This window comes from Maylandia zebra, linkage group LG15, assembly GCF_041146795.1.
Source record: "Maylandia zebra isolate NMK-2024a linkage group LG15, Mzebra_GT3a, whole genome shotgun sequence".
Classification (NCBI taxonomy): domain Eukaryota; kingdom Metazoa; phylum Chordata; class Actinopteri; order Cichliformes; family Cichlidae; genus Maylandia; species Maylandia zebra.
The window spans coordinates 40,505,563-40,517,903 of record NC_135181.1 but is presented as its reverse complement, the minus strand read 5'-3'; the positions used below and the strand labels follow the sequence as shown (position 1 = coordinate 40,517,903).

Sequence of the window (12,341 nt, the reverse complement as noted above, 5' to 3'; positions counted from 1 at the left end):
TGTGAAATCAACTTACTTCCAAAACACATATAGACATAGACATTCACGCATTTTTAATAATTTGTCACGAAGTAATTGCAGCTACTTCTGAAACCAGTCTAAATATAATTTATCACGTGTTTATTTCTTTAAACCCTTGCGGCCGGTTAGACCTCTTTAGACCCTTGCGGCGGGCTAGACCTATTGCGCAAAAACCTTACGGCAGTTCAGACCAAAACAGTGTTTTCTCACCCTCAGTCGTCTTTTTGCTGGTTGTTCAGGTCGTCTGGCTGGATCCCAGCGACCAGAACTAATTCACCGGCCTGGACCCGAATTCACATCCCAGGACTTTCTCCTCTACCTGGAGAGGGCTGTCAACAGACTTCGGTGCTGGCTTCCCACGACGTCAGGATGCAGCAGTCAGACCTTGGATTGGAGTCACAGAAACGCGTCTGTTGTTTCCACTCTGGCTCGAAGGACCAATTTAAATGACAGGGGATTTCTAAGAATCTCCCAAACAGTTCTTCAGTTGAGACAACTAAGTTAGAAAACACAAACACTGCAGTTGATTTACTTGCAAGGGCAGCCACAGAGCGCTCGTACTCGCAGAGAGACACTCACGGACTCGTGCTCTGTGACTGTCTGCGTTCTTTATTTATACAAGCTGGTTACATGTGCGTACAAAGATAACAAAGTTATTCCAAGAACTCAGAGCTGAGGTTCCCCTTTTCTACATCTGTATGTTCTCGGAAAAGAGGAAGCTGTTAGTTGCTAAAATAAGTTTATCACTCAAAAGTTGTTATATGGCAAGTCACGTAGACATGTGGTTTGCTTAGTGATCCTAAAAAGGGCACATTTCATGTAGCTGATCACACTATGTACAATTTTCTTTTAACAGGGACATGGGCCCATCCTCCCGCAGGCCCACCACCCGCAGGAGGCGCCATAGGGGTCGGGCGCACTGTGTGCTGGGCGGCAGCCAGGAGCGGAGGCCCTGGCGGACTGATCCCCGGCTGCCAAGACTGGCAATTGGGACATGGAATGTCACCTCTCTGGTGGGGAAGGAGCCTGAGTTAGTGCGTGAGGTTGAGAGGTACCGGCTAGATATAGTCGGGCTCACCTCTACGCATGGCTTGGGCTCTGGAACCAGTCTCCTGGAGAGGGGCTGGACTCTATCTCAGTCTGGAGTTGCCCCTGGTGAGAGGCGGCGGGCTGGGGTGGGTATTCTAATATCCCCTCGGCTTGCTGCTGGTACGTTGGGGTTCTTGGATGAGAGGGTTTGTTCCCTGCGCCTTAGGGTCGGGGAACGGGTCCTGACTGTCAACTGCGCTTATGCGCTGAGTGGCAGTTCAGAGTACCCAGCCTTCTTAGAGTCCCTGGGTGGGGTGCTGGAAGGTGCTCCACCTGGAGACTCTGTTGTTCTGCTGGGAGACTTCAATGCTCACGTGGGTAATGACAGCGAGACCTGGAGGGGCATGATTGGGAGGAACGGCCTCCCTGATCTGAACCTGAGCGGTGCTTTGTTATTGGACTTCTGTGCATATCACAGTTTGGCCATAGCGAACACCTTGTTTGAACATAAGAGTGTCCATAAGTGCACGTGGCACCAGGACGCTCTAGGCCGCAGGTCGATGATCGATTTTGTAATCGTATCACCAGACCTGCGACCATATGTTCTGGACACTCGGGTAAAGAGAGGGGCTGAGCTGTCAACTGATCACCACCTGGTGGTGAGTTGGATCAGGTGGCGGGGGAAGACGCTGGACAGACCTGGTGCACCTAAACGCGTAGTGAGGGTGTGCTGGGAACGTCTAGCAGAGGCCCCAGTCCGCGAGATCTTCAACGCACACCTCCGGCAGAGCTTCAACAGCATTCTGAGGGAGACTGGGGACATTGAGTCCGAATGGACCATGTTCAGCATCTCCATTGCCGAAGCTGCTGCATTGAGCTGCAGCTGCAAGGAGGTTGGTGCCTGCTGTGGTGGTAATCCCCGAACCAAATGGTGGACACCAGAGGTGAAGGGAGCCACCAGGCTGAAGAAGGAGTCCTATCGGGCTTGGTTAGCCTGTGGGACTCCGGAGGCAGCCGACAGGTATCGACAAGCCAAGCGGAATGCGGCTCGGGCAGTGGCTGAAGCAAAAACTCGGGTGTGGGAGGAGTTCGGAGAGGCGATGGAAAAAGACTTTCGGACTGCCTCGAAGAGATTCTTGCAAACCGTCAGGAGTCTCAGGAGGGGAAAGCGGTGCTCTACCTGCACTGTGTATAGTGCTGGCGGAGCGCTGCTGACTTGGACTGAGAAAATTTGTCAGGCGGTGGAAGGAATACTTCGAGGACCTCCTTAATCCCACTGACACGTCTTCTGAGGAGGAAGCAGAGTCTGGGGATGAGAGGAATGACCCGCCAATTTCCGGGGGCGAGGTCACTGAGGCAGTTAAACAACTCCTTGGTGGCTGAGCCCCTGGTGTTGATGAGGTCCGCCCCGAGTTCCTGAAGGCTCTGGATGTTGTTGGGCTGTCCTGGTTGACACGCCTCTACAATGTTGCGTGGAGATCAGGGACAGTAGTCCTGGACTGGAAAACCAGGGTGGGTCCTCAGCCTCCCTGGGAAAGTCTATGCCAGGGTGCTGGAAAGGAGAGTTTGTCTGCTGGTCCAGTGTTCTGCCTGGTCGCGGAACACTGGACCAGCTCTTTATCCTCTCAAGGATACTAGAGGGTGCATGGGAGTTTGCCCAACCAGTCTACATGTGTTTTGTGGACTTGGAGAAGGCATTCGACCGTGTCCCTCGGGGTGTCCTGTGGGAGGTGCTGCGGGAGTATGGGGTGTCTGGCCCATACCCTTACTCTGAAGGCAAACCATCACTTTTTCAAGTTGTGCAACTTCTCGGCTATTAGTTAGCAAGTATTTACAGACAGATGTGAAAACTTACAGCCACTGTGGCAACCGGCTGAAAACCAAAGTTGTCACAAGGAGGTCTGTGGTACAGCGCCTTCTTTGCACCGATTTCACCCAGCGACCAGTTGGTGAATAACCATTCTTCCCTACAAACCAATGTTTAAATCACATCCGATATGGCTGAAACCTCATTGCTTTGCTTTCTATTAAGCTGACACATACATTTGCCACTTTTCTACCTTTTTCTAACTGCTATACGTTTTTCCATGCAAAGTCTTCCTAAACTGTGTTCCTTTGTATGAGTTTGGACTTTCTATATGTATGTACAGTTTTATAACCTGGACATGCTTCTCTGTTTAGGCAATCTTATTTACCATCACAACCTTCATCACAGAGCCACTGAAGTACTTCGGTCAGGGATTCAGTGAATTTCTTCGAGTGCTCCTCAAAGATCTTCCGGTTACCCTGCAGATCCCAGTCCTGCTCACTACCATGCCTGCTACTGTGGTAAAACCTGTTACCTTATTCACATTATAGAGCTTTCTATAGATGGATAAGATTAATAGAACAGGTCTCTGTCCAGAAGAGCGCAGAAAAGATGCTGCACAGGACCTTCAAGCTCTAAGGCCTTTTTTTATGTATATCTTCTTCAGGTGATTGTGTATGCAAGTGTGCAAGCAGCCTTCCAGAATGGCATCATGGCACTTTTACGCCGCCCACAAAGGGACCCACCACCACCAGAGCTGAACAGACCACCAGAGCTGAACAGATCACCAGAGATGCTGCGCTACTCAGACCTGAGCTCCCGAAGAAGTCGATGATGATGATGACTTCTTGGTTGTTCCTGTGGAAAGTACCAGTGAGTATGAAAATCAGATCGTCAACATGCATGAACAAAACATACACAAACCCCAGACACTTCTCATCATGATCTTAATGTTGTACATATATATTTCCTTATTTCTGCATATTTTGCATCCAGGACAGTTGACAGAGCTCATCTTATGGCCTAAGTTTGGAGCCCTCCAAAGGAACTATACATTTGCCAGTCTGTACATAATTATCCAATATAAATAGTTTGCCTGTCAGTTTTTTAGGTGCTAAAACTCTTCTTAAATGCATCTTTGGGCTCAGGGTTGACTCTTTAGTCTGCCATCTTTAGAAAGAATTTCAGTCTGTGATGTTGGAAATTTGAGGCTGTTTTTGATGGATCTGTCAAGCACAAACCCCTCGCTGGAACAATCAGAGACAATTCTACTACAATGGCCAAAAGCATTGGACACAAGGCAGAGTTCTTTGTGTGATCTCGTGCGAGGGAGAGAACTGTGACGAGCGCTGCTCCTGACACTCGAACCCCAGTCACTCTCAGTTAGCTCACCCGTAGCACTGGTCTTTATTGTGGTACATGAATATGCATAGTCTCATTAACATATGACGTCATACACAGGCATACATGTGAACAAAGAGTACCGTCTGTGTGTATCAGAATCAGAATCAGAATCAGAATGGGGTTTTATTGCCAAATGTTGAGCAGGTTTACAACATTAGGAAATTGCTGCGGTGCTTCAGTGCAAACATGCTGTCATAAATAGCACTTAAATAGACATGGAAAAAAATAAAAGTAGGGATAAGAATTAAAAGTGCTACGTGGAAAGATATGTGCATGAGATATACATGAGATATATACATGAGAATAAGAATTAAGAGTGCTACGTTGAAAGATATATACATAGAAATTATCCACACCCTCACTTTCCTTAACTGCACTACTGTATAGCTCTGTGTAAACAATCATTCTGTACATACGATAATTTTTAACCCTACAACTGTTTACAACTTGCATAGTTCCCATTTCTGTATAGCTGTATATCTCAGATTCCTGTAAAGTTATTTATTTCATATTCTGTATAGTTTTTCATATTTATATCCTGTTCATATCCTGTACATAGCTTGTACTCACTACAGCCTGTACATACTTATAGTTATAGAATATTCACAACATACTTCATACCGTGTACATTATAACATAATAGACCCATTTCTGTAATATACTTACATATCTATATTATTGCTAATATATATTGTAATATATCTATATCACTAAAGCACTTCTGGATGGATGCAAACTGCATTTCGTTGCCCTGTACCTGTGCATGTGCAATGACAATAAAGTTGAATTCTATTCTATTCTATTCTATGAGTGCAGGTGGTGATCAGTGCCAAACATGGAATGATGCAGTGACACAGCGTAGGGTCATGTGTTAGTGGTGGGAACAGTCATATGGTTATTGTTCATGTGTCCGACAGCAGAGGGGAAGAAACTGTTCTTATGGCGAGAGGTTCTGGTGCGAATGGACCGGAGCCTCCTGCCTGAGGGGAGCAGGTCAAACAGACTGTGTCCAGGGTGAGAAGGGTCAGCTGAGATCCGAGCTGCACGCCGCAATGTCCTGGAGGTGTACAGGTCCTGCAAAGATGGGAGTCTGCAGCCAATCACCTTCTCAGCAGAGCGCACAACACGCTGCAGTCTCTGTTTGTCCCTGATAGTGGCTCCAGTGTACCACACGGTGATGGAGGAGGTGAGGATGGACTCGATGATTGCAGTGTAGAACTGCATCATCGTCCGTGTTGGCAGGTTGAATTTCTTCAGCTGCCTCAGGAAGTACATCCTCTGCTGGGCTTTCTTGATGACGGAGGTGATGGTGGGCTCCCACTTCAGGTCCTGGGTGATGGTGGTACCCAGGAAGCGGAATGAGTCCACAGAGGTGATGGGGGTGTCAGTCAGGATGATGGGGGGGAGTGGGGCTGTGTGCTTCCTGAAGTCCACAATAATCTCCACTGTCTTCTGGGCATTCAGCACCAGGTTGTTGTGGCTGCACCAGGACACCAGACGTTCAACCTCCCTCCTGTAGGCAGACTCGTCCCTACACGCATATGTGTAGGTATGCGTGTGTGTGTCAAGATGTGACCCTGTGAACGACTCCCCAAAGCTGGTGCCAGGAGTCCAGCGGTCCACCTAAACAAAGGGCTCTTATACTTAAACAGATACAGAGTAGGTGTCCTCCAGTACCATAAATCAGTAAGAGAAAGTACGACCTCTCTCATGACCTTAGGATGCGTGGGTATGCCAGAGTGCTCTGGAGGGCACACAGAGTCTTTGCAGACTGCTTAGGATGAGACATCCTATCAATATGCAATTGATTATATAACTCTAAGCATATATGAGTAAATGTTTCTAAGCATAAATGACAATCCAACAATATAAACCTAACAGTTTTTATGCTCACTGTGCGCCCCCTGTTGCATGGCAGTGTACATTGATAAAGATGCTCCATCCACTGGCACCCATCCATTTTGCGTTGCACCTCTCAGCTCTTTTTGTAACCTCATGAGTTGCGCTGCTGCTGCCACAGCTGGGTTGAAGACGCATTTAAATAACCTTCCAACGAAAGTGATCTTAAGTTATTGCATCTCGGCATTATTTTAATGTGTCTACAGCCTACATCCTGTGCCTCTGACACTTTATCCCACCCCATTTAGAGCTTTCTTGGATTTCTTTGAATATTCCTTGAAGAAAAACAGAAAAACAAAACAGCTCTTATAACCTTTTTGAGATGTCAGTCATCAAAACTAAATTAAGCACGAGCCTACAAACTTAAATTGCACTCACTTGGTAAAAATGGTAAATGACCTGTACTTGTATAGCGCTTTACATGGTCCCTAAGGACCCCAAAGCGCTTTACACATTCAGTAATCCACCCATTCACACACACATTCACACATTCACACACTGCATCACGTGGTTGTACAGTAAAGCGATTCCTTTTATGGTCACGTCTGTTAGGCTGTTTTGTTTTGTTCCCGCCTCACCCTGTTATACTACCTTTAAGGCCATGTGTGGGTCAGTGAGGCCGAAGCTGCTTTGTAGTTGAGCCTTAAACTTAGCTAACAGTGCTAGCTATAGGTGTCCACCTATGCTTGTTTTCACTGTAAAGGAATTAACACTGGATAAGAGTCTGTCTTCTCCCAGCCAGGATGCTCCTCATTGCTTTGTTGTGCAACCTGTTGCTCACTGCCGTGGGCCAGGAGGAGGAAAGCAAGTGGGTCAACCCTTACGACATGACCATGTATGATGCTACGACCAAAAGGATGAGAAAGCCTACTGAGGTTGGGAGATTTTTACTCTGAGTATTGTGAAGATGTTGTGTTGTCCAGCTCAGACACTTAGTTTGTATGTGTGTTTGCAACGCAGCCAGCAAGCTGTGACAATCTGGGCACTGAAAGACAAGAGTACAATCAGGACTCCAGCCAGACTGAGCCATCGCCCTGCAACAAACAAGTGGAGGAGTTAGAGGGACAGGTTGGTGTTTAGAGGTTTTAAATAGGAAAAACTATCTTCAAATTGTCTAATTATACGCCTCCAGGCTTATCGCTTTGTTCTAACTGGTACACAAAACATGAACGTCAACCGTGTCTAAAAAGGCCATTTAAATAAGGTGAACTCAATGTCATGTACAACAAACCGGTTTTACATGTTTTGAGCTGTAGTCTGTTAGAACAGTGTTTCCCAACCCTTTAGTGCCACGTCACATAGAAAAATCACAACACCAAATAAAAATGTCACAAAAGTTCATTTCTTACAAGATATATTTAAAATCTACTCTTAAGTTACATAGTGTGAAACCTGTGCCTGTTTAGTTGAACACAAAGCTGATATTCTTGCAGGAGTTGAAGGAAGACACACGAAGATCTTCCTCGACAGTCCTGAGTCTGTGTTTTGGTTTTTTCTTGTCTTGATAGCAATCATGTTTATAAAACCCATAGATGGGTTGTGGAGGAAGGAAGCAGAGCTGAAATAACTTTGTTTGCCAGAAAGGGAAAATAGTCTGTGATCTTGTTTTGAAGTCTTGGGTGTTTTGTCTAGAAATGGCATTTACGTTTACTTGGAACCTTGGCACTGTTTGACAGTTTTTCAGCAGCAGGCATAGTGGAATTGGCTTGGTTGGTTCCCCGGTGAATCCAATGGCAAGATGAGTTTCATTGTATTATCTTGAGCTCTCCTTTTGTTTTTTTCTGACCACTGCTCATGCCTTCAGGGCCTTCATCTGAGTCTTCTCCAGGACTCAGGTCAGATTCACTACTTTTTTTATTTTCAGATATTTATCCATCGCTATTACCTGCGGCCCTTCTTCTGTTTTACTGGCGGTTGGCAACCCTCTTAATTTGTGCAAGATGTTGCACTGCCCTCTAGTGGAAGAGAATGGAAATTTTCTGCCTATTACTACATGCTCCTCCCTTACCCATCTGGTGAAATTGGATAATCTTCCATGGCACACCTGATGATTTCTCATGGCATACTTCTGTGGGGCTGCACAGTGGTTTGGAAATGCTGTGCTATAACATCATCTGTGGGCAGACAGTGGTTAGCAACAAGACTAGGCTGAGATGTTTAAATGATGGTGAAGTGTTATTACCGGGCTCAAAGTGTATCGAGAAGATATCATTCAGATCCTTACACCACCAACCAGTCTTAGAAGAGAACCTGGGGTCTTTCCCATAATCCCAGAAGCTTTGACTGGGAAATAGGAACTTATTCAGGACAGGCACTTCAGATATTCTGCCTTGCCTTCATTCAGATTGAAGATCATAAGAAGACGATCGAGCGCATCTCACAGCAGCCAACATGCAGCCCAGTGTTCAAGAGATTTCTTAGCAGACTGTTGAAGGCAATACAAAGAGCTGGTGTGGTAGGTGGTCATCTCATGTTTTATGTTGAATTATGAGATTTCAGTCGAGCATATTGTGCTATCATATTTACTCTCTCGTTTAATAATTTTACAAGTGTGGTGGAAAAAAATGTGCAATTTAAGACACTTCTCCCATTTCTCTCCAGCCCAGTGACTCCACAGATGTCTTTTATGATGCCAAACTCAAAATGTCCAAACAAGCCATGGAGGAGATCCAGGCACATCTGGAGAGTGAAGACAGCTGTAGACCAGGCGCCCTGGACAAAGCCATCAGTCAGATACTTGTGGACGTTAAACCGCATGATTATGGGGCCTGGAAGTGGCCATTTGAAGACACCTTTGGGGTGGAGCTGCATACATTATTGAAAGTAATCTCAGTCTTTATTACTGTGACTCCACTTTCTCTGGTTTGAGGCCAACTCCCCCCAAATCTCTTGTCTAGTGTTGTCTCCATGAACAAGAAGGAGAGCTGTCTGTTGATTTCATGTACACTCAGTATGGTTTTGTGAGAAGTTGTCAGTGCAGATATAAAAACATGTCTTTTTTTTTTTTTTTAAACCAAATGTAGCTTTTACCTTTGACCCCCTTCTGTTTTGACTTTTCTTAATGTGTCTGCTGTGTTTTAATGGTTTCTATTTTCTGTAACCACTTAAACTGTTCTCTGCTCCGTTCTCCAGATCGTGTTATTTATCCTGGTTATACTAGTCATTATCATGCTCCAACTGCGGACAAAGATCTCCTGGTTTGTGCTGTTCCAACAACTGTTTGCTGTCTGCTTATTCGTCAGTGTTATCTGGAACTGGTTTTACCTGTACAAGGTAAATAGGAGCCCCTGCAGTTTTCAGGGGTTTCAGTTCAACTGCAATTCAGTGTTTTGACTGTAAAATAAGATGTTTTTAATAAATATGTATATTTTGTTCAGCTTGCCTTTGCTGAGCATCAAAGTAATATATTGAAGATGGAGAATTTCAATGCAAAATGCACTGGAGTGGAGAAAATGGATTGGATTGACAGTTTGAAAGGTATGCCACTGCCAGTGTTGAACAGACATAGCATTGGTATTCTGTGAAAACCTCCTATATCTAAAATATTAACCGGCTGAGAAAAAAACTTCTTTTTATTTTTATTTTTAGAGCGTATTAAATATCATTTTGAAATACATTTCACTGCACAGCCATGAGATGGAGAGGAATTTAACGACAAGTCCCTCTGTAGTCATTGTGCAAAATCTGAAGTCTCAGCTGTTTTAATAGTTTTAGACTCCAGCACTGCTGTTTTGGATATATTAATCATATTTAGCGCATAACGTCTGCCTAAGCTTAGGCCTGTATTTGATTTCCTGCAGAGTGGTTTAGAAGCACCTGGACTCTTCAAGATGACCCCTGTAAGAGATACTATGAAGTTCTTATAGTTGACCCTCTTTTGTTGGTATCACCAATCAAGGTAAGTCACTCTGTTCAAGTTATTGAGGTCTTGCAGACACATCACTACTAAACACATGATTTAAATTTGTCTACCATTCTGGACACGTGACAAACATGCTGATAGTGTAGGAGTTTGTGAATCAGTTGCCACACAGACCTGGAGACTTGCTCACGACCATGCAACAACCACTAGTTGTGAGATAAGAAGTAAAAGTTGTGCCTTTTGAAACATCTTAACTGCAGCACTGAAGCACAACTTTTACTCTGAAGGCAAACCATCACTTTTTCAAGTTGTGCAACTTCTCGGCTATTAGTTAGCAAGTATTTACAGACAGATGTGAAAACTTACAGCCACTGTGGCAACCGGCTGAAAACCAAAGTTGTCACAAGGAGGTCTGTGGTACAGCGCCTTCTTTGCACCGATTTCACCCAGCGACCAGTTGGTGAATAACCATTCTTCCCTACAAACCAATGTTTAAATCACATCCGATATGGCTGAAACCTCATTGCTTTGCTTTCTATTAAGCTGACACATACATTTGCCACTTTTCTACCTTTTTCTAACTGCTATACGTTTTTCCATGCAAAGTCTTCCTAAACTGTGTTCCTTTGTATGAGTTTGGACTTTCTATATGTATGTACAGTTTTATAACCTAGACATGCTTCTCTGTTTAGGCAATCTTATTTACCATCACAACCTTCATCACAGAGCCACTGAAGTACTTCGGTCAGGGATTCAGTGAATTTCTTCGAGTGCTCCTCAAAGATCTTCCAGTTACCCTGCAGATCCCAGTCCTGCTCACTACCATGCCTGCTACTGTGGTAAAACCTGTCACCTTATTCACATTATAGAGCTTTCTATAGATGGATAAGATTAATAGAACAGGTCTCTGTCCAGAAGAGCGCAGAAAAGATGCTGCACAGGACCTTCAAGCTCTAAGGCCTTTTTTTATGTATATCTTCTTCAGGTGATTGTGTATGCAAGTGTGCAAGCAGCCTTCCAGAATGGCATCATGGCACTTTTACGCCGCCCACAAAGGGACCCACCACCACCAGAGCTGAACAGACCACCAGAGCTGAACAGACCACCAGAGATGCTGCGCTACTCAGACCTGAGCTCCCAGAAGCGCAGAGTGTCGATCAGGTGACACCCCCCCCCCCCCCCCCCCCCCCCCCCCCCCCACACACACACACTTTTTAAAATAATTTTTGTTTAGATTCATCCAATCAGCTTAAATATCAAATTAGACACACAATAGTGGGTTTTGGTGGAGACTAATGTCCTTATTATTTAATGCTTCTGCTGAGATGAAGTTAAATATTCATGTGCAACATAAATTGGTATCTTAATGTTTAATGAAAACTTTTTATTGATATTTTTGTCTTTTGGGGTTTTTTTCTTTGTTTTTGTTTGTTTTGATACCTGCTGATCTCGTCTTAGTTTTTTTAATGCATTATTGGCTCTACATTATCATTACTGTTTGTTTCTTAGCTTGCACCTACCCACTCGAACTCTGTGCTCCTCCAGTCAGATGCCTTTATTAGTTTCACGCTCCCAGTTCAAATCTACAGGTGACAGGGCTTTTTCCATTGCCGAGACTCTGGAACAGTCTTCCCTCTTTTATAAAATCCTCTTCATCCTTGGAAGTCTTCAAATCGAATCTGAAGACCTCCCTATGTTCCAAGGCTTTCAGATCTCCCACCTTTATTCTGTTTCAGCTTGTCTGATCTTTTATCTCGTTGGATGATGTTTGCATGTGTAGACACGTATACATGTATTTTATGTTCACATATGTGTACTTGTGTGTGAATGTGTACATATTATTATTATTATCATTTTATTTTATTTTATTTTTATTTTTTTTACAAAAATGTATGGATGTCACAATGTTTCTGTTTTCATCTTATCTGTTTTAATTCTTTTTATCATATTCCTCTGTTCAGCACTTTGGCCGACACTTGATGTCTTTTAAATGTGCTATATGAATAAAGATGACTTGACTTGACTTTCTGCTTTATATATGCTGGATTTCTGTTGCTACCACAACATAGACATCTGTGCAAGAACAGTGGATTTTAACCATAGTGAGCTTGATGGAGCTCGCTCAGTATAAAAAGCAATGAAGTGGCTGAAATCCAGTGCATGTCATCGACTGTATCTCCACGTCATCATTTCATTTTTGTCATTTGAGGACGATGATTTACAGTTTCCCCTCCTGTCTGCTGGATGCAAGCAGCTTCAGGAGCTCACAGGCGTTCCAGCTCTGATCTGTGGAAGTCATATTTGATATCAGGAAGTTGA

General features: G+C 44.3%; 1 protein-coding gene across 1 annotated transcript; it reads left to right on the top strand.

The window, feature by feature from the left end:
* The first annotated feature begins 6,771 nt into the window (after nt 1–6,771).
* On the top strand, nt 6,772–11,187 carry LOC143412556 (chloride channel CLIC-like protein 1). The gene is made up of 9 exons (XM_076873611.1): nt 6,772–7,035; nt 7,121–7,228; nt 8,505–8,615; nt 8,762–8,983; nt 9,293–9,433; nt 9,538–9,637; nt 9,961–10,058; nt 10,715–10,861; nt 11,008–11,187. The coding sequence occupies exons 1-9, from the start codon at nt 6,904–6,906 to the stop codon at nt 11,185–11,187; spliced, it is 1,239 nt and encodes a 412-aa protein (XP_076729726.1). The 5' UTR covers nt 6,772–6,903.
* Nucleotides 11,188–12,341: the final 1,154 nt, after the last annotated feature.